This window comes from Rhinolophus sinicus, linkage group LG01 (genome assembly GCF_036562045.2).
Source record: "Rhinolophus sinicus isolate RSC01 linkage group LG01, ASM3656204v1, whole genome shotgun sequence".
Taxonomy (NCBI): Eukaryota; Metazoa; Chordata; class Mammalia; order Chiroptera; family Rhinolophidae; genus Rhinolophus; species Rhinolophus sinicus.
The window spans coordinates 146,157,141-146,183,819 of record NC_133751.1 but is presented as its reverse complement, the minus strand read 5'-3'; the positions used below and the strand labels follow the sequence as shown (position 1 = coordinate 146,183,819).

The 26,679-nt window shown below is 37.5% G+C and overlaps 1 protein-coding gene across 11 annotated transcripts in view; it reads left to right on the top strand.

The window, feature by feature from the left end:
• CCDC148 (coiled-coil domain containing 148) overlaps nt 1-26,679 on the top strand; it is a 290,765-nt gene that overhangs the window by 127,455 nt on the left and 136,631 nt on the right. For all 11 annotated transcript variants that reach the window (XR_012497645.1, XR_012497644.1, XM_074336768.1 and 8 more), the window contains one exon: nt 20,825-20,965. Coding sequence is in view for 9 of the 11 variants with exons in the window: in XM_074336768.1 (XP_074192869.1) it covers nt 20,825-20,965 (141 nt within the window). In the remaining 2 variants the exon portion in view is untranslated. The remainder of the gene's footprint in view (nt 1-20,824; nt 20,966-26,679) is intronic.

Genomic DNA, 26,679 nt, shown 5'->3' with positions numbered 1-26,679 from the left:
AGTACCCATACGTTTGTCTCTACATCTAGCACATGTTCTGCTTTTCCCTGAGATTATTCCGTGATCATTCATAAATCTAAAATTGAGCTACAGATTTTTGTGTTTTCCCCAGAAATTCCCACTACAAATCTTCTTTGAAAATCTCTTGGAATGCTGTCTTTGAGCTTGTTAGTTAATATGCATATCTTCTTAGAGTTCATTTATGATTGGTCCTGATATTAATCAGGTGAGCATCAGCCTAGCCTTTTGGGCTTAGATAGGAAGAGAGGGAATGGAAAAGAGGAATTGAATAAAACAAAGGATGAATTAATGTAACTCAGTTTACTACAGGGAGGCAAAGAGGATGTAAGATGTCTGAAATTTCCAACCTGAAGCATATAGAGGAATAGAGAAAAGAGAAGAGCAATATACTTTTGTGACAAAAGTCACTCAATTTGGTTTTAAGGCACATTGTTTCAATGATAGTTATAACCCTAAATAAAAATAGTAGTCAACAATTTTATCTGATTTCAGTATAATAAAATAGATGTACTGGAAGCTACTCATGTGCTGGTGAATTACTATCTGAGAGATTTAGAAAAGTACATATAAAATCCTTAACATAGTTTATTAACTTAAAAAATCTGCATCTTAATTCCATTACTTAATGAAAATGAAGGTGATGGTGATTATGCTGAAACAGAAGAAATCAGTTTCACGAATGCAATATGTTGTAAAGGTTTACAATGCTTGGTTATTATAAGTGCTAAACAATTATTTGTATAGTTTTCTTTTACACGTTTTTATTTGGAATCGCATCCAACTTAAATTGCTCATTTTCCCCAGGAGCTTTTTCTCCATCATTCATCTATGAAGCCTATAAACTGTGAATAAAATTCAGGAGCTGTCCTCTAATAAAGTGCACATTTGTAGCTTCTATCTACCAATATGTCAGCTTTTACCTTTTATGAAAATTTAAGAATGCTTTCTACAATAGGAAAAGAGCCCCTACACAAAGAGTGCACATAGATATAATCAGCACATATACAATGTATATGTGCCAGAAATATCTGTGCCAAAGGAGTTGAGTTACATTTGTATTGTCATCAAGAAAATTGAGAAATCTATCCTTCTGAATAGACTAGTTTCCTCCTGCTTGCTAACAAAAGCTACTTTTTTATGGACAACCAGAAAAGTGGGATCTGTTTTCAAAAGTGATAATAATAATAATAATAATAATAATAATAATAATAATATAAACCTTTACAAGATTCTAAGTTTACCTATGAATCGTTCTCTATATGGACATTTCTTAGGGGGTAATCTTTATCTGAGCCACTTGAATGTAGCTTTAGTGGCTAGAGTTATCAGGATCAAAGACTTTGTTCCTCTTGCAAAATAAAGTAACCCTTTCTTTTGCTATTTGCTTCTGTCCTAAATGACACAAGGGTCACCATCACTCATGTCTTTTCTGCGGACCTGGTGTGAACCCTTGTAGAGAGTAACAACCCCCCTCCATAAGAGACCACATGTGGGCAAACCACCTCAGTTGGTTTTCATATTAGTCCCATGAGGCTCTGTTACAAAATGTGAAGTGAAATAAAATAATGCAAATTAGCAGATTACTACCAGTGAAGAATAACAGTTAAATCTTAATATTTAACAAGTTGACATTAATATTTTGCTTTCAATACATCTAAAATACTATCTTCACATATTTCCTTAAAATCCTAATGAAAGAGACTTATTTAAGTATTAAAAACCCAAGTTTAGTCGTATAACTTCACAATCTCATGCTTGAAAACATGCCTAACAATAGTACTCACTAAAGAGAAAAAAAGTGCGTTCTTGTGTGTCTTACAGGGAATATCAGCATAGGTTCCGCTCCGTTGTATTATTTACTTCCGCGTTGAACTGAAGGACTTTCCAAAGGTGACTTAGCCTGGATATCACCTAAAACAGAGCCCAAGACAAGGGCTTGTGTGCAGGTAATTTATTTTGGAACATGACCTCAAGGAAGAAAAGTAGGGGCGTCGAAAGAGTCATAAAGTAAGGAAGGAAAGCCATTGCCAGGATATCTTATTTTGCTGATCCCCACTGTACGCAATACAACATTCAGTCTGTGTTTGTTCCCGCTTGGGATATTGTGAGGAGCCATAAAGAAAATGCCTCAGATGAGTATATATTCACCAGCTTCCATCCAGCATTGGTCAAGAGTATAGACTCTTGCCCATTATGGTATAAACTTCCTTTTGTTTCTAGGTTTACACCTGCATCAGAATCAGATGTTTGCAAATATTTCACGTGTAGGTGGAGAGAGAGACACTGTGAGCAAAACGTGAGATACATGGTGCCAGTGATTCCTTGAGTCGCTTTGAGGACCTACCTGTGAGCAGCTGGTTGCCACACAGCTGCAGTTAATAGGTTGGCCAAGAGGGTGGCAGGTGGGACAGAGAGATGTCTGATACATCAGCTACTAAAGAAAAGTGAAGAAAAAATGACTTTGAAGAGGTCAGGCAAATTGAAACCACAGTGAGATACCACTGCATTTCGGTTAGAATGGCTTCAATCAATCCTCCCCACCAAACAAATACTAACTGTCCAAAAATCTGACAATATCAAGTCCTGGTGAGGATATGAAGCAATGGGAACTCTCATACACTGCTGATGGAACTGCAGAATGGTACAGCCATTTTGGAAAACAGTTTGGCAGTTTCTTGGAAAGTTAAACATATACTCACCATGCGACTCACCAATTTTACTGGATATTTATCCAAATGAGATGAAAATTCATGTTTGCACAAAAAAACTGCCACAAATGTTTATAGCAACTTAATTGTAATCACCAAAAAAACTGGAAACAACCCAAACGTCCTGCAACTATTGAGCAGATAAATAAACTGTGGTGCATCCATACAATGGAATACTTCTCGGCCATACAAAGGAATCGACTTCTGATACACGCATCAACATGGATGCACCCCAAACACATTACAAAGTGAAAGAAGCCAAACCCATGCTGTACACTACATGCTGAATAATTCCTTTTATATAAAATTCAGGGAAACCCAAAACTATATGTAGGGTCAGAAAAGAGAAAACAGGGCCGGAGTCACTGCATAATGAGTGAAGGGCTGACCAGCCTGGGAGAAGACGTAGATTATGAGCATTTTTCAGTTAAAGCTGACATTGTTATATTTATATGAAAGCAAAGTCAAATTCTTTCAGACACCAATGAAGGTCTCTAACCTGTGTTTTCCTATTGTTAATATTTTGTTATAAACTGGGGGAAATGGCACAGTTCCTTTTCTCCTCCTGTTTAGTTCTAATATTACTATGTGTCCACTAATAGCCTATGGGCTGAGAAGGATGTAAAAACCTGAATAAGGTCTTGCCCTTAAAGAGCTCCATTGTCTGATAGGGGAGGCAACTTTAAAATAAATAAATTCCATTTACTGCAATTAATTCTGTAATAAGTGTATGTCCTAGTTATGGTGGTGACACCAAACACAAAATAATTGTCTTGTGGCTGGCTCCAGGAAGGCTTTACAGAGGAAGAGATGCTTGAGCGAATTCTGGAAAACTGAATAACAATTTGCTATTAAAACAAGGGGTGGGTAAAGTATTCCAGAAGTAGAAAAAGCTATTCAAAGCCATGGGGGGGTGGGGGCTGCTAAGACAGCATGGTGTGTTTGAAGAATTGCATGTATTGTTATGGGTGGAATGTAATTGGTTTGGGTGCAGGGAGGGTGAAGAAAGGAATATTCTTTGACAGATAATGGGGGACCTGGTACGGGATACTAAGAGTTGGAATTTTATCTAGTAGATCAGATGTTGAAAACTATTGCAGCCTAAATGATAAATTAGGGCTTCATATGTTTGTTTTTAAGAATGTGGGTGTATTTTCAACCATAAAATTTTGGAAAATGTGCATACAAATCTAGGCTTTCTGCTTCTCTTGATAAATTGAAACATCTGGTGACCTGGGGCCTACATTTCAGTGTTAACAATTGGCTGGAGTCAAAAGCAACTGCCTCCCTTAGGTGTCTTTAGGTGGGACATGTGCCTAGCCACCTGGGTACAGTCCCAACCACCACCTGTTGTCTTACACCCAGTCCCCTTTACTCATTTTTGATAAACGCTTGGCCCCAATAGATATTTGAATTTGTGTCTCTGCCGGAAACAGTGGGGAGCCACTGAAAACCTTGAGGCAGTGGAGTAATATGATCAGACTTTTCATTATAAAAGGATTAGTCAGGCATGATGCGGAGGATGGAGTGACGTGAGATAAATCTGAAAGTGGGGAGCCCAGCTAGAAAATAATTCTCGCAGTCTAGGAAAGAGATGATGAAAATTTAACTGAACTTAGTAGCGTGGGGGGCCAGAGGAGAGATAAAGGAGTCTAGACATATTAAGGAGGACTTAGTGACAGGATGTGAAGGTTAATATAGAGAAAGGAGTCTAGAGTGGCTCCCATCTTGGGGAACCGGGTGATCTATGATGCCATCAACCTAGATAGGGAATCGAGCTTTGAGGGAAGGATAGTGATTCTGTTTCTGAATGTGTTGCTTTTAGAGGTCTGTGGGTTACCAGGCAGTTGGATATGTGGATCAGGACCCCTGGATTTGGGGGTTGTGAGCACATTCATAGTACTGGAAGCCCAGTGGGTTCAGTGGAAAGGAAAGCACCAGAAAGGAAACCCTGGGAACACCGGAGAGTACATACACGAGGTGGATCCAGCCAGCTGATGAAGATGTCACATCAGTGTTATTAATTCTGACATGCTACTGACTCTTTAAAATATGCTTTTATTGAATTACAAATTAGAGACATTTTCTTACTAATTTCAGAGACTATGTCGTAATTAAAATGCTAGTGACAATATTATTCAAGGATTAGAGCCTCTCCCTTTGTGATCCATGGAACATGCATGACGTAAAGGAATCACACATGGAAAAACCTGGAATGCCAGAACGCCTCTGACTCCTATGAAAAGACAAAGCTGTTTTAAATGTAAAAAAATCCCCAAGACATTTGCACATAATGATGTATAGAATTATTGGTCAGTTACATTATCTCTGTTATGACAGGTAGAATATTTTTTCCTAGTTGGGAGTAATTATCTGTAAGCAGCACCTTGCAATAGAGCATAGACTTGAAAGACCTAATTCAAATTTCTGAATCTCCTAGCATAAGTGGCAATTAGATTCAGACCATCATGCTTTATATGTCCTATTTAATACGTTTTTGTGGATTAGGACAGAGTTGTCTCCTTGGCTGAATAGTATAGAATTTTATAGAAGAGGGTCATAGCTGTTCCTTCGAGAAACATATGCAGAATAAGTAATTAGAAGACAGCGGAAGTCAGAGGAATGTATAAATGACCTTCAATGGAGTTGTCATTTAGAAGTAAAACTGGTTACATCTTGAACATAAAACAAATGAATTCAAAAGAATGCACATTGTTCCAGTGTTTATCTGCTCAGAACGTTCATTTCAGAGGTTTACTAAGACTTAATGGAAAAGAATAAGATTTCCCATTTTTGTAAACGTATTGTACTGTCAGTAGAGCATCCAGCCTATTTCTTAGTATCTATTCGGAAAAAGTTTAAGACGATGTGATTTATCATCTTGTGAATGCTTCGGGAATTGATGTGCATAACTTCCATTCGCATTTTTGGGGGATAATCTGAGTGAGGCCTCTGTCCATAGATACAATGGCCCCTTAATTTTTCATTTTACCTTTTGTCGTCCCTTCCCCCCTTTATTCTATTGTTTTTTTTTCCCCTAAGAAGATATTGCTTCTTTTTTATTATATGTTCTGACTGTTGTGTCTGCAGGAAAGCATTCCGGCAATATGCACATATCAACGTGCGCTGTATCTAGTTAGAAATATTTATTGCTCAACAACATCCCAAGTGAAGGGGGTTCTGTTGATGGTAATGGACGTCGCTTTGTTTTACAACTTTTCCCAGTTAATCTTCTTGTGATCTCTGTTTGACTCCTCTTTTTTGCCTCCTATATAAGTAAAACGTAATGAGTTTTTATGAAGAGATTAAAAGTACTGCCAAATTATTTAAATTATCTGTTGTTGATTCTGTGCTATATCTAGAAATAACTGAGCTGATAGGGGGAAAAAGTATTCTCGTGGAAGTTTTCTTGTTTGGGTCCTATGAGTTAGGAAATCCATAATCTGTAATCACTTTTATCACACTCTGTAATCACTTTCATTAATTTCTGTTCTCAGCAGTGGTCTCCATTTCATAGCTCCAAAAGTGTTTTATTCTCATTAAACAACAACAACAACAAACTTTTCAGTCGTTACTGATCTATGAGCATTTCTCTTGAGGTTCTGTTCATTAAAATAATAACTCTAAGGGAAATAGCAGAGCTTTGAGGTGTGTGGCTATGCTAGTGTAAACTTGTGAATTTAAGAATAGCTTACTAATGCTTATTTAATACACTTCTCCCACTTTCTCCCTCTACACATCATACCACCCTAATTACAGGAAAGGATTCTAGATAACTCTTCTCTGTAATCCATTTCACTTGCATTAATTAGGCAAGTGCCTTGTTAGGCAAATGTGCTAGATATTTTATTTTTAACCATAGCCCAAGATAAGAAAGCTCAGAATTGCAGAATCAAAAGTGGAGCCATTTGTAGGGTGAGTGACTTTATGGAAAGTCCCTGATACTGAAATTAAACTTAGGGCTTAACAGAAAGTTGTCTCAACTTTCTTACAGGATATTTGTAAGATCACAGATATCTTTAACAATGAGTGTTATAGAATATCTTCTATGAGTTTAGCATAGTAGTGGATTTTATGTTATAAAAATTGCATAAATGACCTCAGAAGGCAAGAAGCATATAATCGAATTGGAAAGTGGAATGTGCATGGGAAATGGTTAATAAACAAAATCTTTTTTAAAAATTGAGCTATAATTGACATACAACATTATGTTAGTTTTAGGTGGACCGCATAATGATTTGAAATATTATGCAAAATGATTACCACAATAAGTTTAGTTAACGTCTATCACTACAGATAATAATTATTGTTATTTTTGTGGTGAGAACTTTTAAGATTTACTCTCTTAGCAACTTATTAAATATACAATACAATATTGTTAACTATAGTCACCATGCTGCATATTACATCCCCATGACTTATTTATTTTGTGACTGAAAGTTTGTACCTTTTGACCCCCTTTATTTTGCCCACCCTCATCCCTCCACTTCTAGCAACCACCAATCTGTTCTCTGTATTTATGAGTTCTTTTTTTTTTTTAGACTAACATATTAGTGAAATCATGCAGTATTTAGTATTTGTCCTTCTCTGTCTGACTTATTTCACTTAAGATAATGCCATCAATGTCTGTCCATGTTGTCACAAATGGCAGGATTTCCTTCCTTTTTGTGGCTGAATAATATTCCACTGTATGGATATGACACATCTTCTTGATCCATTCATCTATCAATGGACACTTAGACTGCTTCCATATCTTGGTTATTGTAAATATGCTGTAGTGAACAAACATAGGGATGCATATATCTTTTCGAATTAGTGTTTTGGATTTCTTCACATAAATACCCAGAAGTGCAATTGCTGGATCATATAGTAGTTATATTTGCAATTTTTTGAGAAACCTTCATGCTGTTTTTCCTTGGTAGATGCACCAATTTATATTCCCACTAACTGTGCACCCGTGTTCCCTTTTCTCCACATCTTGCCAACACTTGTTATCTCTTCTCTTTTTGGTGATAGCCATTCTGACAGGTGTGAGGTGGTAGCTCATTGTGGTTTTCATTTGCATTTCTCTGGTGATTAGTCATGTTGAGCACATTTTCATGTGCTTGTTAGCCATTTGGATGTCTTCTTTCGAAAATATCTTTTTAGATTCTATGCCCATTGTAAAATTGGATTGTTTGCTTTATCTCTATTTAATTGCATGAGTTCTTTATATATTTTGTAAATTAACCCCTTATCAGATATGTGACTGGCAATTTTTATTCCCCCATTTGGTGAGTTAGCTTTTCATTTTGTTGATGGTGTCCATTGCTGTGCAGAAGCTTTTTAGTTTGATATAGTCCCACTTGTTTATCTTTGCTCTTGTTTCCTTTGATTTTGTGCCAATCAAAAAAGAAAAAAAATCATCACCAAGACTGATGCCAAGGACCTTACCCTTCATACTTTCTTCTAGAAGTTTTATGATTTTATCAACCGAAACTTTTTATGTAAGATAAAGTGCTAAAGATACTTTTAACGTATACTTCATAAACATTCACTGTGTGCCAGGCACTGAGATAATTTCTGTGGGAGATAAAAAGGAGAATACATCAGTACCCTCTACCCACTGGGAGATGATGGCTATACACATATATAAGCCTAACCTTTCTCAAGACCTTAATTCATAGCCTATATCCCTAAGGCAGAGCCTGGTATTCTGAACTATTAAGTCCTATTATAGTCTAAATCCTCCTTATTTCCTATGAATAGTTCAATGCTGAGTTTAGGTCCTACCATCTGTGTGAAACCATAATGATTTCAGTGTATCATGTTGATAAAATTGTCAGAGAAACAGAGAGGGGAGGTATGTGTAGGGAATTGTTGAGCCTAAAGTTTCCTATTGAAATTATGGAACCCAGAAGTAACATGGTAGGTGGCAGTAATCTGGATTCAGGGTTTAGACACTAAGCATGTATACGGTTGATAATCTGAGTTTTAGACATTTATTCATCCACCCAAGAAATTTTCATTGAGCACTTTGGGTGAGGCACTGTTCCAGGAGTGGGGTTAGGACAGTGAACCAGACCATGTCCCTGCTATCATGGAAACTATGTCTAGTGAGAAACACAGACAAGAAAATAAATCAATTGATCAATGTAATTTTTCCAGTTTTATTGAGAAATAGACATACATGCCTCTATGTTTAAGGTGTACAGCATGATGGTTTGATTTGCATATATTGTGAAATGATTACCACAATAGATTTAGTTAACATTCATCATCTCATATAGATGCAATAAAGAGAAAAGAGAAAATTCTTGTGATAAGAACTCTTAGCATAATAATATAATTTTTTATAGTGAGATGAAAATAAAGCAAGATGGGTTAAAAGTGACTGGTTGTTGTCTATTTCAGACACTATGGATACAGGTCAGAGATGAGATAGACAAGTGTTGGGTGAAATCATTAAGAAGGGGCCCTGAATGATCTTGAAGGACAGATGAGCAGGAGTAAACGCTTTCCAGCAAAGGCCTGGGATGGGGATAAACATAGGTTGTAGGAGTACGGAGGAGAGACAGAGGCAGAGAAGGAAGAGGAAGGGCAAGCCTGTTTGCTCTGGTGAATAATAGGAAATAAGGTCAAATATATAGGGTCAAGTATGCCAAATATACATTAAAAAATTGAGTCCTTCTTTAGACTATTTGGTTTCCAAATAAATAAATAGCCATAAAAGCCACTTGAAATGGTGGCCAATGCAATGCTACTACTATTAGAATCTTGAGCACGGAAACAAAAATATGTGAAAATAATCTAATAGGCAAATGTGTATAGAATGGATTGAATCAAAGAGACACTGAAGTAATCAGGAAAGTCAGCTAGAAAGCAATTGCAGCAATCCAGGAATATAGTTAGAGTTGTGTAGCATTTATGCTTTCTTATCTCATTTATTTATCCAACCCAATATATTTATTGAGCACCCATTGGGTTTCAGGTGGTGTGTAAGGCATTTTGTGAAGACAAAATGGTGAGCCAATTAGATATGGTCCATGTCCTCATGGATATCACAGTCTAATGAAGAAACAGACATTGGCTATGTAATCACAAGCCTGAATGTCTAATTTCAAACTATGATAAGTACCTTGAAGGAAAAAGTAAGCAATATTATGGAAACATGCAACTGGGGGGCTTTACCTCATGTGGGGTGGGTAGGTAAGTCTTCCCTGACAGACACTGGAGCTAAAATTTGGAACATAGTAAATATTGATTAGGAAAAGGTATGAGGGAAGCAAGGATAAGAGGAAGAACATTTCAAGCATAGGAAAAAGCATCTACCGTGTTTCCCCAAAAAGAAGACCTAGCCAGGCAATCAGCTGTAATGAGTCTTTTGGAGCAAAAAGTAATATAAGACCTGGTCTTATTTTACTATAATATGAGACCAGGTATAATATAATATAATAAATATAATATAATATCGGGTCATATTAATTTTTGCTCCAAAAGACACATTAGAGCTGATTGTCCAGCTAGGTCTTATTTTGGGGGAAACTCGGTATGATGTCAGGATTTTGGGTCAAGATGGGGGAGTTGGTAAAGCTGTGCTCACCTTCTCCTATGATCACATCAGAATTACAACTAAACTACAGAACAACCATCATTGAAAATCACCTGAACTCGAGCTGAATCAAAGTCCAACTAAGGACATACAGAAGTAGCCACCTTGAGACGGGTAGGAGGGGCAGAGGCAAGGAACAGGCTGATACCCCACTCATGAGTGATCATTAAAAATCAGGAATATCTCGGCTGTGGATGTCCATCCGGGAGGAGTGAGGGGTCCCAGCTACATACAGGGCCCACCAGCCCAGGGTTTCAGTGCTGAGAAGTCCCCATAGCTTCTGGCTGTGAAAACAAGTGGAGACTGGCTGAGTGAGATGAAGGTGGCTGCAATCACAGGTGCTCCCCTTAAAGAGCCCATGCACAGATTCCTCGCTGTTGTACTCACTCGCTCTGAGCTCTAGCATTAGGGCAGCAGCTCAAAAGACTCCAGGGATATACGGGGAGAAACTGAATTGTCTGGCTTCAAGGCAAGGGCTGGAGGGGCGGCTTTCGCCCAAGAAAAAAAAAAAAAAAAAAAAAACGTGCTGAGAAAATCCATTGTTTTCCACTCCCAGCATGCAGACAAAGGCAGCCACCATATGTGAATTCCCGTCAACCTGATTACCACCAGTCGTTTGCCCTGCTCTGGTGATTTACTAAGACCCCACAACACCCAACTTTCAGGTACACCCAGGCCACTTCTAGGAGCCTCTCAGACAACAACAAGCATACTAACAGTCACATCATACGTATACCTGAAGGAGAAGGCACAGAGCAAGGAGGTGAAAATCTATTTGAAGAAATATGACAGAAAACTTTCCTAACCTGGTGAAGGAAATAGACATACAAGCCCAGGAAGTGTGGAGAATCCCAAACAAGATGAACCCAACAAGGCCCACACCAAGACACATCATAATAAAAATGACAGAGTTTAAAGACAAAGAAAGACTCTTAAGAGCAACTAGATAAAAGCAGGTAATTACCTACAAGGGCACTCCCATAAGACTGTCAGCTGATTTCTCAACAGAAACTTTGCAGGCTGGAAGGGGTTGGCAGGAAATATTCAGAGTGATGAAAAGAAAGGACCTACAACCAAGATTACTCTATCCAGAAAAGCCATCATTTAGAATTGAAGGATAGATAAAGAAAATCCCAGACCAAAAAAAAAAAAAAAAAAAAAGGTTGAAATTCATCACCACCAAACTCAGTATTACAAGGAATCTTAGAGGGACTTCCTAAAGATAGATAGATAATAAATAAATAAATAAATAAATAAATAAATAAATAAATGATATGAATAATGAAATGGTAATAACTATATTTTTATGAACAATTACTTTAAATGTAAAGGATTAAATATTATGATCAAAAGATAGGGTGGTGGAATGGATAAGAAAACAAGACCCTTACATATACTGCCTACAAAAGACTCACTTTAGATCCCAAAACACACATAGACTGAAAGTAAAGGGATGGAAAAAGATATTTCATGAAAATGGAAACAAAGAAACAAAAAAAAAATGAAAAAAGCTTCAGTAGCAATACTTATAACAGGCAAAACAGACATTAAAACAAAGGCTATAACAAGAGACAAGGGCCCAGGAATCCCACTTCTGGACATTTTTTTCATTTCAAAGAAACACAAAATGCTATTTCAAGGGTGTGTGTGCCTCCTTACGTTTATTGCAGTATTGCTTACAATGGACAAGATGTGGAGGCAGCCTGGGTATCCGTCAATGGATGAATGGATAAAGAGTAGGTGGTACCTACTTATACAATGGAATATTGCCCAGACATGGAAGGGGATGGGTTCTTGCCATCTGCAGCAGCATGGATGGACCTGGAGTGTATTGTGCTGAGTGGACTATGTCAGACAAAGACAGATGCAATGTGATTTCATTTATATGTGGTATTTAAAGAGCAAAATAAACAAACAAACAAAACAGAAACAAACTCATAGATACAGAGAACATTTTGATCCTTGCCAGATGGGATGGGGTTGGGTGAAAATGAGGAAGGGGGTAAGAAGTACAAATTGGTTATTACACAGTAGTCATAGGGATGTAAAGTAAAGCATAGGGAGTATAGTCAATGATATTATGACAATGTAGTACAGTGTCAGATAGTTTCTGGACTTATGGTGATCACTTCTTTGGGTATATAAATATAGAATAACTATGGTGTACACCTGAAGCTAATATAATATTGTATGTTAGCTATATTTTAATAAAAATCTTAAGAAAAAAAGAAAACAGCATGTACAACATCTATGTAGCTGGAGAAAACGTGGCCTGTTCAAGGATCTCTAAGATGGCCACTGCTCTTGGAGCACAGGTGGTGAGTCTGTGATTGGTTGGCGTTTTTAGTTGTGGCTGTAGACATAGGCAGGGCCAAACCTTGGAGGTCCACATTTGGGAGTTTAGACTTCACCCCCAAGAGGAGTGGAAACCATTGAAATTGTAGGCAGTGCGATGCAGATGTGGACAGGGAATTAAACAAAAGTGGATGCATCCTTTTAGCATTAGGATGGGGGTATGAATTTGGAGAGAAGTGAGTGGGCCCAAGAGATAGTCAGAGGCACAGTCAACAGGTAATGGATTATATATGGAGTGTCAGGCACAGGCAGTGTTAGGATGGTTCCTGAGTTTCTGGCTTGTGCAAATTGATGGTGTTTGCACAGCAACCCTGTAAGATATATGTCATTGTTGTCCCATTTTAAATTAACCTAGGCAGTTAAACAGTGTACTTCAGGGACTACCATTAGTGAGTCACTGAGGTAGGACTCCAGATCTGGTTTATGACTTCAAAACCTGGTTCTCTCTTCTATACATGCTCTGGGTTGACTGAAGAAGGAATGCCTATGGCTTAATGATGGAAACACAATAGCTTTGGTCTTTACATCCCAGAGCCATGGAATCTTACCATTGGAAGGGATTATAGAGAACTTCCTGCTGCATTTTTAAAGCTTCTTTGACTGTGACCTACAGTGAGATATCTATTTTGCATCATGAACACACACACACACACACACAAGCCACAACACACAATTTCTTGAAAAAAAAATTGGAAACAGCATTAGTATATTGATGAGAGGCACTCTGATATTTTCTGTTCTGTTCTCTTCCATAAAAAAATGCTTGTTCCCATTCGCAATATCGATTTCATTATCCACTAATAAATTGTGACTCCGTTTGAAAGATTGATCTAATCCTATTCATTTTTTGAAAAGGATTTAAGGCCCAGAAATGGGAAGTGATTTTCCTAGATCTCATAGTCAGCAGGCTAGTGATTTCTTAGTCCCATTTTCTGACTCTATCATACAATTTGGTTTTATCAGTTCCATAAATAAAATTGATATGTTTGTAAATTTTGTCCCTGAAGAAAAAATTATCTATTAATAGTTTTCTGCTTATTGACATTTAGTTTGTTTCTTCCTCTACAAGTCTTAACCTTTACGCTAGGGTGAAGACTCTCTAGGACCCAAGTAAATGAAACTTTGCAAGATTTTATTTGAAAAGAAAAGGACATGAAACAGTCAAGATAATAGTGCCTAATCTTTAAGATTCTGAGAAAGACTAATAAAAAAGCCACTGAAAATCGAAAGCAGTTATCAAACATAGGTGATAAAAAAATGCACTTATGAAGTCATCCAAGAAACCAAGGTACATTTGTGAAACCAAGAGGAAAAAACCAAATCTTTCTGCTAAGCAAAAATGCCAAGGGGAGAATAGAAAGTTTTAATAACCTGTGTGAAATCACAGGTACTGCGTTTCAGGAGTGAAGTTTAAACATAAATGCAACACATAAGATAAAAAAAAGCTTAGTTAGGTAATATTGAAAAATGGTGGGACATTTGGAAAGAATTTAATGGAACTATCAGACTGTTAAAGATTTAATAAAATGAAAATTTGAAGTTTACTCAGCTGAACTGAATTTAGAAGCTTATAGGAACATTTATGGAGAAGACAGAGAAAGGATTTGCTTGCCACATTTTTGCACATGTCCTTTACCACTGCTAGAAATATGAGCTAGTTGTTGAAAGTCCTGGCAAGGTTTTCTGGATATTTTCCCCATCAGACAAGCAGAGGTAGAGCTTAGGAAGCACAGAAACAGCTAGGACTGGGGATTCAGAGCAAGGATCGAGAGTCCTATGGTGGTGGAGTCAGAAAATGGTAGCGTGTCTGATGGCGTTACCTTTTCTTCCTAAAGACCAATCCAGCGGGGAGAAGGGGAAACATTGTCAGTGTAACTTCCAAGTCTTAGCCCCAGAACTGTATCCATGCATACATCAAGTATTTCTTGAATTCTTACTAAGTGCCAGGTGCAATGTTAGGCTCTGAAGAGAGACTATGAATAAGACAAGTCTGGTACCTGCCCTTAAGAAGTTTGTAGCCAAGTGGAAGGTACAGGCAAAACCAAATGGTTTGATGCATGATATGATAGAAGAGATGGACAAGGTGCCAGGGAATTAGAGAAGAGGCACCTGACCTGGAAATGGTGCGTTAGGGAAGGCTTCTGGAGCAAATGATATCTAAGTACCAGTTGGCCAGATGAAGTGTGAAGAAGATAGTTTGCTTGTTTCAAGAATTACATTGCACTATGTATTTAATGCCTTCATAAAGCATAGGCCTGGCACAATATAAGCCCTTATAAATGGCATTTTTAAACACTATTCTAGGTTATAAGACACTGGCCAGATGGTACTTTTTCTATACGAAACAACACACATGACATCATGTTTCCATAAATACGGCTGATAGAACTCAATATTAATATTTAATTGCCTATTATTATTTAACGGGCTTATAAAGTACTGACATTCCTCATTGCAGTTCATTTTGCTTGCAGAAGAAAACTGCAGAGCATGTCATATATTGTGTGTGATTTCTCTACATAAGAAAAATATAAAATGGGATCAGAATAATAGATTTTAAACTATAGAAAAAAGGTGAAGGGGCATGTGGTAAATAATACTGTGATAAGTTTGCACAGTGAGAGAGGATTACTAGGCTTAGTGTAACGATCACGTTGTAGGGTATATAAATGTTGAATCGCTATATTGCACACCTGAAACTAATATATTGTTGTATACTGGCTATCTTAAATAAAAATTATTTTAAAAGAAACTGTAGAAGTTACCTGATCCAGTCCATCCCTTTAATACATGAGAAAGTGCATTGGCCATTTGCTCAGAGTCACAATGTTGTTGGTTAGTGGCAGAAATAAGACAAGAAAAGCAGGTGTTCTGGCCAACAGTTTAATACCGTAATCCTCCCTATTCTCAGTCTTGCTTTCGCGGTTTCAGTTACCCACGGTCAACTATGGAATGAAAATATTAAATGGAAAATTCCAGAAATAAAACAATTGTTAAATTGTATGCCGTTCTTAGTAGTGTGATAAAATGTTTTTCTGTCCTGCTCTATTCCGTGTAGGACTCGAATCATTTCTCTGTCCAGCGTCTCCATGCTGTATACACAGTACAGTAAGATATTTTGAGAGAGACCACATCCACATAACTTTTATTATAGTATGTTGTTATCGTTGTTCTATTTTATTATTAGTTATTATTGTTAATCTCTTCCTGTGCCTAACTGATAAATTAAAGTTTGTCATAGGTATGTATGTACAGGAAAAAATTATAGGATATATAGGTTTCAGTACTATCCGTGGTTTCAGGCACCGACTGGGGGTGTTGGAGCATATCCCTGCAGACATGTACTCATTTCCTTTGTATCACATTGCCACTTGTAATAGAATTTTTTTTTTTTAATTATCTACCAATTCTTTTTCAAGAATTTTTTATTTTTTATTTATTTTTATTTTTATTTTTTTATTTTTATTTTTTATTTTTTAAAGATTTTATTGGGGAAGGGGAACAGGACTTTATTGGGGGACAGTGTGTACTTCCAGGCCTTTTTTTTTTTCCAAGTAAGTTGTTGTCCTTTCAATCTTAGTTGTGGAGGGTGCCATTCAGCTTCAAGTTGTCCTTTCAGTCTTAGTTGTGGAGGGTACAGCTCAGCTCCAGGTCCAGTTGCCGTTGCTAGTTGCAGGGGGCACAGCCCACCATCCCTTGTGGGAGTCGAACTGACAACGTTGTGGTTGAGAGGACACGCTCCAACCAACTGAGCCATCTGGGAGCTCAGTGGCAGTTCAGCTCAAGGTGCCATGTTCAGCCTTTAGCTGCAGGGGGCGCTGCCCACCATCCCTTGCGGGACTCGAGGAATCGAACTGGCAACCTTGTGGTTGAGAGCCCACTGGCCTATGTGGGAATCGAACCGGCAGGCTTCGGAGTTAGGCGCATGGAACTCTAACCGCCTGAGCCACCGGGCTGGCCCTAGAATTTTTTTCAAAGCTCTCAACTTTGATATAAAATTTTGTTAATATTGTTACCTTGATGTTAATTTTCATTATTACCTTTGAAGTTCTCATGGGCTTCATCTTTTTGTCTTTCTAATACTTTATTCACTCTGAGAATTTGTGTGTTTTTAATTTCACTTGACCCATTTTACTTTTACGTTAAGAGCAAGGAATATATGTAATGTTACTAACCATTTTTATTTTAAACCTTTAATTTATTATTTGCAATAGATGAACATATTTTAAACTTTGTTCTCTGTTAGATTAAGGTTTCATTCAAAGACTATCTCAGGCAGGCATAATGTTAACTAAAGACCTGGAAAAATGTCATGTAGTTAATAATATAAATAATGCTTTCCTTATAACACGCTTCTGACTGCTGCTATGGTAATGTTCTTTCATGGCTATTGTTGTTACACAGTTATGTTCACATGCTCTGTTTAAAGCTATATAATTAGCAAACACTGTAAAATAAAACCACTCAAATGTTCTTCCAGGATATTCTTCCTTTTACTTGCTGTTTGCTCTGAAGTCTTCTGTACTTTAGCCTATTGTGCTAACATTGATTCCTTCGCTGACCTGCTGGCTTTCTTATTCTTGGGCATCTCAAAAATACTGTAATCGGTTGTCATTCTCTCCACATGGGAGCCGTCCAGATCCCTTGGCTGCCTCTGTGGGGATCTGTTGGATAAGAATTTTTCAATAGCACCCTTTTCTCACCAGATTCTTCACCGCTTTCACTGTGCATTCTGAAAAACCACATTCAGCTTACTGCCTGGACACTGATCATGGCAGAGCTGTTTTTCATTGTCAAGATCTCACAACTCGAGCTCCTTAGGATATAATAAGGCTAGCTTCGACAACCGTCTCTCCTTTATGCTTCATGTTTTTTGGAGGTATGGTTGGAATTACCGATGATGTTGTGAGTTATTGATTTCACGTGAACCTCTAAGGGTCCCTGACCATTCTCATGATTTCAGTTAAGTGGAAGCAATTTTGTTTCTAAAGGCTGATGCTGACTTGCCTAAGAGTTTTGCTTTTCTTTTTTCCCCCAGCATTTCATATGTTGTTTGATACCTACAACTCATTGGCTTCTGAAATTGCATTTGTTTTATGATTCTATGGTGTGTGTACCCACTGAAAAAACTACCATAATCTTATCTTTTCTGGAGAACGGAAGAAACATCATTTAGATTGCAAATGACAAGGAAGGGTAAATTGTTGGATAAACTGGGTTACCCCAGTTTTATTGGTCTGGTTATTTTCTTGTTATCCTTGCCTTTGGAAACAGAAATCTTCTCCAGTTATAGATATTTACTCATGCTTTGGCTTCTTTAAATTATGTGACATCACTTATACAAATATCATTCAATGATAATTCCCATAAGTTAGTCTTAAATCAAAAGGTGAGAAGAGTAGCTCCAAAGTTCAAACTTCTTTCTATTGTAGAAGTAATCTCAGTACTCAGAAAGGCTGAATGTGTGGTATTTTTCTTTTCATTAGTTCAGTGCATCTCAAATCTTCCTTGCTACTCTGAAACCTTTGAGACTACAGTATATTATTATACAAATATCTTTGGACATACATTATATTTTATGATTTATTTTGGGTTTTTTAAAACAAAGTTTTTAGTGTGGAAAATTTAAATATATACAAAAGTCTGTCATCACTCAACTTCAACAGTTATCGACTCAAATGTCAAATGTGTTTCATCTATAACCTTCCCTATTCTCCCATGCCCAATGGGTAATGGTGAGCAAATCCCAGACATCATATCACTTTATCTGTTAGTATTGCATTAGGTATCTCTAAAATTAGAAAAGACTCTTTTAAAAAGCATAGCCATACAATAATCAAACCTAAAAACTTTAATAATATTTACTTAATGGCATCAACTAAGTAAATATTGATATCTTTCTGTTTTATAATTTCTTCTTACATTTGGTTTATTCAAATAAGAAATCAAATATAATCCACATATTGCATTTGGTTGGTATGTTTCTTAAATCTCTTTTAATCCATAATTCTCCTTTTTTTCCTTATAATTTGTTAAAGTCCTTTAAAGTTTTCAAATATCACTTTTGCTTGCACTCCCATAATGTTGTTTAATGTTTCTCCTTTGGCTGAATTTCCTGAAACACTATCAATAGATCTGGAGATTTGATCATATTCATTTGTATTTTTTGACAAGAATAGTTCATAGGAATGTTGTATACTTCCATCAGGATGCCAAAATGTCTGCTTGTTTCTCTGTGATGTTCCGATTGTTCAGTGTGTTCAATTGTTGCCAGCCTGATCCATCCATTATAAAGTTTCTCATCAGTTATTAATGTGAAATTTTTAGTAGCCACTGATGATAATGAATGAGGACTCATTGTTTCATTAGGTGTTTCAAAATGGTATATTCTAATGGTGTATTTATTCTCCATTCATATGGTTTCATTTAAAAATGTTTAGTTTGGTAAGTTAAATAAGAGGTAATTATTGAGCATGTATGATGTGCTAATAGTCTGCTAGGCAGTATAAGGGGAAGACAAAATACATATGTATCATAGGCTATGCTCTAAATAAAAATAGAAATATTATGATCAAAACAATTAGAGAGCAATTATGGTATGTAAGTGAATTAAGAAAAGAGAGATGAGCATGGGTTAGAGAATGTTTCATGGAAGACATGGGATGTGTGCATTTTATGAAATAGGGGGAAACTGAGGGCATTCCCAGTAGGGGAATAGTTTAGACCATGCCATGGGGCTAAGAATAAGAATGGCTGTATAAGAGAAGGCACAGGAAAAAAAGTTACCTAGAGATTACACATTAGCTAAGCATTGGTGGGGAGTGAGAAAGCTAAATTGTTCAGGTCCTGTTTGGAGAAATTGACGTTCCCTGTGAACTGTCTGGTATTGTTCTAAATACATTTGGCAGATAGACTTTGGGTGGACTAGGGAATTACAGTGAGGTAGCCTATGGAAAGTCCAGTGAGGTAGCCTATGGAAATCAATTTGTCATAAGTAAAAGCTCATCTGATCTTAAGAAATAATATGGCCCAAGTCACATGTAAAATGTAAAGAATTAGTCATGTTGATAGGTAGACATAGTAATCAAAAAAATACAAACTATACACATACTTGTGGTTCCACAGAACAAACCAGGTTGTTTGAAAGAATAGGCAGGTGCACAGGACTTGGTGTGAAGCTGTGACAAAGTTAAAGATGTTGAGTTTAATTTTGGAAATGTTATGTTTTGGGTGCACATACAAATAGTAAAGGCTTTCTGTTAATGAAATTATACTGTAAATGTGTTTTTACACCTAATAATATGTTGTGGATATTTTCGATGTCCATTAATATAGATATGTAACATCCTTTTTCAATGGCAGTCATTGTATGTAGGTACATAATTAATTTGGTACCATAATTAATTTCTATTGCCGATCTTTAGACTTTCAAATTTTTCTGTTGAAGCAGCACTGCAGTGAACATTCCTGCGGATACATTTTTGTGTATTTGTCCAGTTGATTGTCAAATAACTTCCTGAAAGTGGGGTCATGGGCCAAAGGTTATGCTTATTTTGTATTGTGATACATATTTACATATTGCCTAATGTCCTCTAGAAGTGCTGTACCAATTACGCAACTACCAATAACATCTATCAGTACCTGGAAAGTTCTTTTAAATGTCTTGAAACATTTTTTTCATCTTCATTTGAGCTGACTTTCCTCACTTATAAAATAAGGAAGATGAAATATATCAGGTATTTAGGATCTTAGGACCATTTGAAAATTTTAAAAAACTGTTGAACAGAAACGAATTGTTGTTTCAGAAAAACAGACCTCTGCAAAAACACAGACATTTTTACATGTTATTTATGAGAATTCACAGACCATTTAAGTCAATTCACAGAGTCCTTAGGATTTTACTCCATGAATCTAAGTGAAGAATCTCTGAATGAGGTGATTTTAAAGTTGCTTTCTCCTTTTAACACTGAAGCAAACACAGATCTTGCTCACATAACACACACATATTCACACAGTGACATGCGCACAGAGTTCTAATGTGTATTTGGAAAAACTTTGACATCTGCTTGATACAGAACCTAGTCTCGTTGTGATCTGAAAAATCACTTGAGTGTGTATAGTTATTGGAATGAATTTCTATTTATTTCAGGTTCTTCAATGGCGAGCCCACCAGGAAGAAGTAGCAAGACTGGAAATGGAAATTTTTGCCATCAGAAGAGAAAAGGAAGAGGAGAAAGAGAAACTGTGGAAGAAGAAGGAATTGTTACAAAGAGAAGAGAAGAAAAAAAAAGTATATAATCTGCTGTTGCATTGAATGTGTGAATGAATGTTTAATTGCCTGATTGAGCTTTGTTTGATATTGGTGTTTGGCACAGAATTCTCATAGGCAATTCTTAGAAAGCTTTGTAATGTTCTAGTGCTGTCTTGCTCCAGTTCATAGGAGCTTGAAAGATTTGTGGACGTGAAGGAGACCCGCTTCGACCTGCAGAAGCACAAGTACCTGTGAATAGAAGAGATGCTGTTGGTGAAGGAAAGACAGGGTTTGTGAGTGTTATTAAGTCTTGTATCAAGTAGGGACATAGCAAGGACAAGGCTTACAGGGATAATTTTGGTTGACTGCAGTGCAACAAAATGATTGTCAAAAGGTATCCGTGAAAGAAAGGCATTTTGAAAGATGGCAGAGAGACCATTCTGAGCTTGTAGATGTGCTCGTGATATTTGGTCTGACACCAAAACAACAACACGAACAGTAATGGAAGGAATAATTAAACCAAATAATTAAACCAGATTAAGCCAAATTCATGGTCAACCTCTTGGCAATTGTACAGTACCAAGGCATGTTTTATTTTGTTTATTTTATTTTTAAAAATACTTCTTAAATTTAGACAGTATATTTTAAAACTACAGAGAATGATGTAATAAACTCATTAGTACTCATCACCTAGCATTTTAACTGCTAATATTTTTCATTCTGTTTCAGATGTTTATTCTACAGATAAAGTTGAAATCCTCTTTTGAGGACATACTCAGTACCATTTCCCTTCTTACCTCTCCAAAGGAAACCTTGATCATGAATTTTATTTTTATCTTTCTAGGCCATCTTTTGCTTTTAATATTTTAACATGTAGTTGGTGACTTTCAGTGTTTTGCATGAAGACTATCACACTGTATCATTCTGCAGCATGTACTTCATTCAGCCTTACATTTTTGAGATACACCCATGTTAATACACAGAGACCTAGTTTACTCCTTTTCACTGCTACGTAGTGTTCCATTATAGAACTAGGCCACCACTAATCCCTTCTCCTAGTGGTTGACATTTAAGTTTCTAAAGTTTTGTTCTTACAACTGTGCTGTATCAGCCATCTTATATGTGTCTACTGGGGCACGTGTGCAGAGCTTCTCTAGGGTACACCTAAGAGGGGAATTACTATGTTGGAGGATTTGTAAGCTTTCAACTTCATAAGATTTTTTTTTTATAAGGTATCACAACTTTTTTCTTTTTGACTTTTGCCAACCTGATAAATGTAAACAGTATCTCATTGTTTTAAATAGGATTCCCCTGATCACTTGTGAGATTGAAAATCTCCTCATGTTTATTGGACAATTTTCTTCCTCTGTGAATTGCTTATTTTTTGTCCATTTGTCCATGTTTTCTTTATTCATCTGTAGAAGTTCTTATATTTTCTGGATAATGTTTCTTTTTATCAGTTATACGGGTGGCAGATATTTTCTTCCATTGGTCATTTGCCTTTAAATTTTGCCTGTAGTGTCTGTAGTTTCATGGAAGTTAAAAATGATCAAGTAATCAAAGTTCTTAAACTTTTCCTTTGTGAATTGTGCTTTCCTTTATGAACTGTGACCTGGTGGTGAGAGCATCTCTACAGAGAGGTCTTATGTTTGCTTCTGCTAAGGGCCCTATGCATTCTGTTGGCCTGGGGCCAGTTTGTATATTAACTTTGAGAAGTGGGATGTATGCTGACAGCTTGGGTGGGCGCTTACTTAGCACTGACACACAGCACCAGCCCACGTTCTGTAGTTGACCCCTTTCTTCCTCGGATCCCAAGCAGAAAGTGAGCCCTTTTGTCACTTCCCTGGGGAGTGTTCATGGTGTATCTAGAAGCCCTACCTGATTTCTTGTTCTTTGTAAGTATGTAGCTTGGTTCCAGTTCCCATGTGCGCACGTCCCACAACTAATATGAAAGGCCCAGCCACCAGCTTCTCAGACCCAGCTCAGGTCCAGGTCTCCCCAAGAGACCCTTGACTTTGGTTCCCTCTCCCTGCTCTGACTTTGAGTTCCATCTTTGTTTTCAGCCCTGGGGCATTTGTGTGTGTGTGTGTGTGTGTATGTGTGTGTGTGTGTTTATTATAGTTTGTTCAAAATTTCTGTGTTTAAAGTGGGAAAGGAGGTTTCTATGTTAACTCAGACATACTGACCAAAATTCTGGCTACTCTTATATATACTAACTACAAATCTAGATTCTCTGTGTTAACTATTTTATATATTGGATACAAATTTCAGTTCTTCTGTGCTTGACAGAAAACCCCCTATAGGAAACTCCCCCTTACTTGAGACTGGTGCTCTGCTTTTCCCCATCTATCCTTTCCCCTGCCTGGTTTTCTCTTCTCATAAAAGAGCACCAATAGAGATAGAGAAACTATGCCAGTGTCAAACCCCACCTTAGGATTTCTGAACAAGAGATCATCTTTGTCCTAATTCTTCTTCCCAGCAATTTATCTTTTAGGGGATAATACTGTCTTTTTGCTGGAATAACATTTTGATTTGTATCCAGTGCCAAAGTTTATCCTGATAGGTGCCCAGATCCTTTCAAATATACCTTTAAGTTATTGAAGCACTCTTTCTTCTGTGCTTTAAAACTCTAGTTGAACATAATATTCACAGTTCTGATGCTTCTATCTCAAGACTCAAGGAAAGTTTTGATTCATAAGCTGTTAGGTGTGATAATGGTAATATTTCAGAAATATCTCTCCATTTTTGAAATTATTATCAAGATAAAGTCAAAAGATGATGCCGTTCCATAAACTATCTCCAGGAGCTATTGTAAGAAACAAAATCACTATGCTAGATGAACCTTAAAATGCTCGATGTGTAATATTGGTCCCAGCACCACCCTTTTGCTAGATGTGGCCCTTTGGGTGGCTTGAGTGCCATCAAATTTGCTCTGCATCACAGCATTTTAGGAGGTTTTGTTACTGCCTGATTCCTGCAGTTCTGTGGGCTCCAAGGCAAGGGTGGTTTCAGCCTTGCTCCCAAAATGGAGATTTCAAGCAAGGCTCACGCAAAAGGAAACATATCCCTTCCTTGGTCTCGCATGTCACAGTTCTCTCCCGTTTACCCAACTCCTCCTTCAGCATTGAAATCACCTACATGGCATGACTGAGGGGTGGGGAGCATTCTCAGAAAAGTCAGCATAACTCCACTGGCCATGAGACCTTTAACCTTACCTTAGAGATGTTTTGGGGAGGAATCTATCATTTTGTGACCTCTTAGCCTCAAGTGACATTGCACCAGTAAATACCAATAGCCAACGCTTTGGCAGAACTCCCTCTCGTCCTTAGGTGACCTGGCAAATACTCAGAATTATATCCATCCTGCAGATATCCGGGGAAGAGGGGAAACAATGTGAAACAAAAGAGGGTAGGCTATCATCAACAGAAGGCAGCCCAGAAGGCTGGAGCTGTGCTGCTTCTCAGAAAACTCAAGAAGCCCAGCGCTTAAGAGGGACTCCACAGTACCTTCCCAATTCAGATCAAAGCCATTCTCTCTGTGGGAATCTGTGGGTTCTCCTGAGAGCAGTTCATCATGAAATCATAAAATCTCCTATCCAGTGTTTTTTAATCTAATAATATACTGATCTAAAGGAGTAGGAGCGGGGAAAAGGTCAACACAGAAGAATGATATAAAACAAATTCCCAGACTTTAAACTCTGCTTCCTCAGGATTATTTGGACTTAAAAGGGCCAATGGAAAACGACTGTGATAGGCGGGCTTCTAAGATGGGCCTTGAGGTTTCCTCCCCCCTGCGCGGTACATGTGCTGTATAACTGCCAGGACAGTAAGTACCATGGGTTCGGTTATGGTATACGGTACACACAACCCTGAGCAAGGGAGATTGCCTGGGTGGGCTTCACATAATCACAAGCTTTTAAAAGTCGAGTGTTTTCTCTCGCTGCTCATAGAAAGGATAATCAGAGATTTGAAGCACAAAAAGGACACGACCCACTATTCTCGGCTTGAAGATTGAAGGGGTCACATGCCAAGGAATGTGGGTGGCCTCTAGAAGCTAAGAGTGACCCTAGCTGGCAGCCAGAAAGGAAATAGGAACCTGTAACCTATAGTCCTATAACTATAAGGAACTGAATTCTGTACAAAACAAGAATCAGCTTGGAAGCAGATTTTTTTCTAAAGCTTCCAGGTGAGAATTCGCTTTTGTCAACACATTGATTTCAGCCTTGTGATATCATCATGAGCAGAGAGCCCAGCCACACCATGCTGGACTTCTGCCTCATAGGATTCAGAGCTAATAAATAAATATTGTTTTTAAGTTGCTAGGTTTTCGGTAATGTGTTACACAACGATTTAAAAAACCAATACAGATTTTGGTATCTGGAAATGAAATGCTGCCAAAACATATATCTAAAAATGTGGAAGTAGCTTTGGAATTGGGGAGTAGGGGAAACCTGGAAGAATTTTGAGGGGCATAGTTGAGAAAAGAATAGAATGCCTTGAACAGACAGTAGAAATATGAATGTTAGCGATGTGGCTGGCGTGGGCTCAGAAGGAAGCAATGAACATGTTATTGGAAACTGGAGTAAGGGGGATCACTGTTATGTGGTGGCAGAAAGCCTAGGGAAAACGCTCCTAAGTAATGAACTTCATATGTGATGAACTAAAAAGATTTCTAAAATATGTAAACTTTCTAGGTGATTTCAATCAATCCAATATAATGTATGCTGTTAGTATGCTGACTAACACCATTTAAGTCTCTGATTTGGACTTCTCTCTTAAACTGCAAATTCACACATCCTACTGCCTCAGATCTGATATGCCCAAATGGATTCTTGTTTTACCCTACAAACCTACTCTGGAGATAAGAGATTATTGCCAACAGCATGGCATAAAGAAAAGTTTGGGTGCACTAATACAAACCCTTTGTTATATGCTCGAAAAGATAAAAAGAACAGAATACTCAGGGCCTTTGGGAAGTTTCAGGGTAATTTTTTTTCTCAGCTACCTCACAGAAAGCCAAAAGAGAGAGGGGATTATAAGGGATTATCTCAAAAAGACCTGTGGGTGTGGCATTTGTCTAAAGGAGTGAATCCTATAAAATCTACAATGGCTCACTTGATTCTTGAGAAAGCTTTATCAGAAATATTTATTGCTCATAAAACAAAAATTTATCCCAAACACTGGCAGCTTGGACTGAAAGGGACTGAAAAAGTATGAAATGTAAGCAGACTCATGGACCCCCGGCCCCACAAAACAAAAAATTCTAATGTCAAGAGGTAGGCTGATGAAACTACTCAGGCATCTGGCATTCCTAGTGCTTCCAGCATGGAATGCAACCCACCCACCTGGGCTCAGGAAGAGCTTCCCTTCAATTCCCACCACCTTACACATAGCATTGTGTCAGCTCCTAGTAAGACATATTGACTGTAAGACTGTGTATAATCCCAGGGGTCACTAAAGATCCAAACAGGATGATCATTCCTTTGCTTATTCAATACGTATGCACCAGTGCCTGTACTGTGGTCCACAGTACACCCAGTCCTTCATGCAATTGTATGAGGTCACCCCACGCAGACAGAAATTGCCCCTTTTCTGGTGTGTTTTTAAAAGGATGTGTTTACCTCTGCCACAAAGGTAATAAGCAATTTTTGGTTAGGTCAGTAGAAACTCTTACTAATAATACAGAAGGATTACTTTCAGCTTCAAGCTGTATGAATAAAACAAAAGGGTTAATAAAGAAAAAGTAAAAATTCA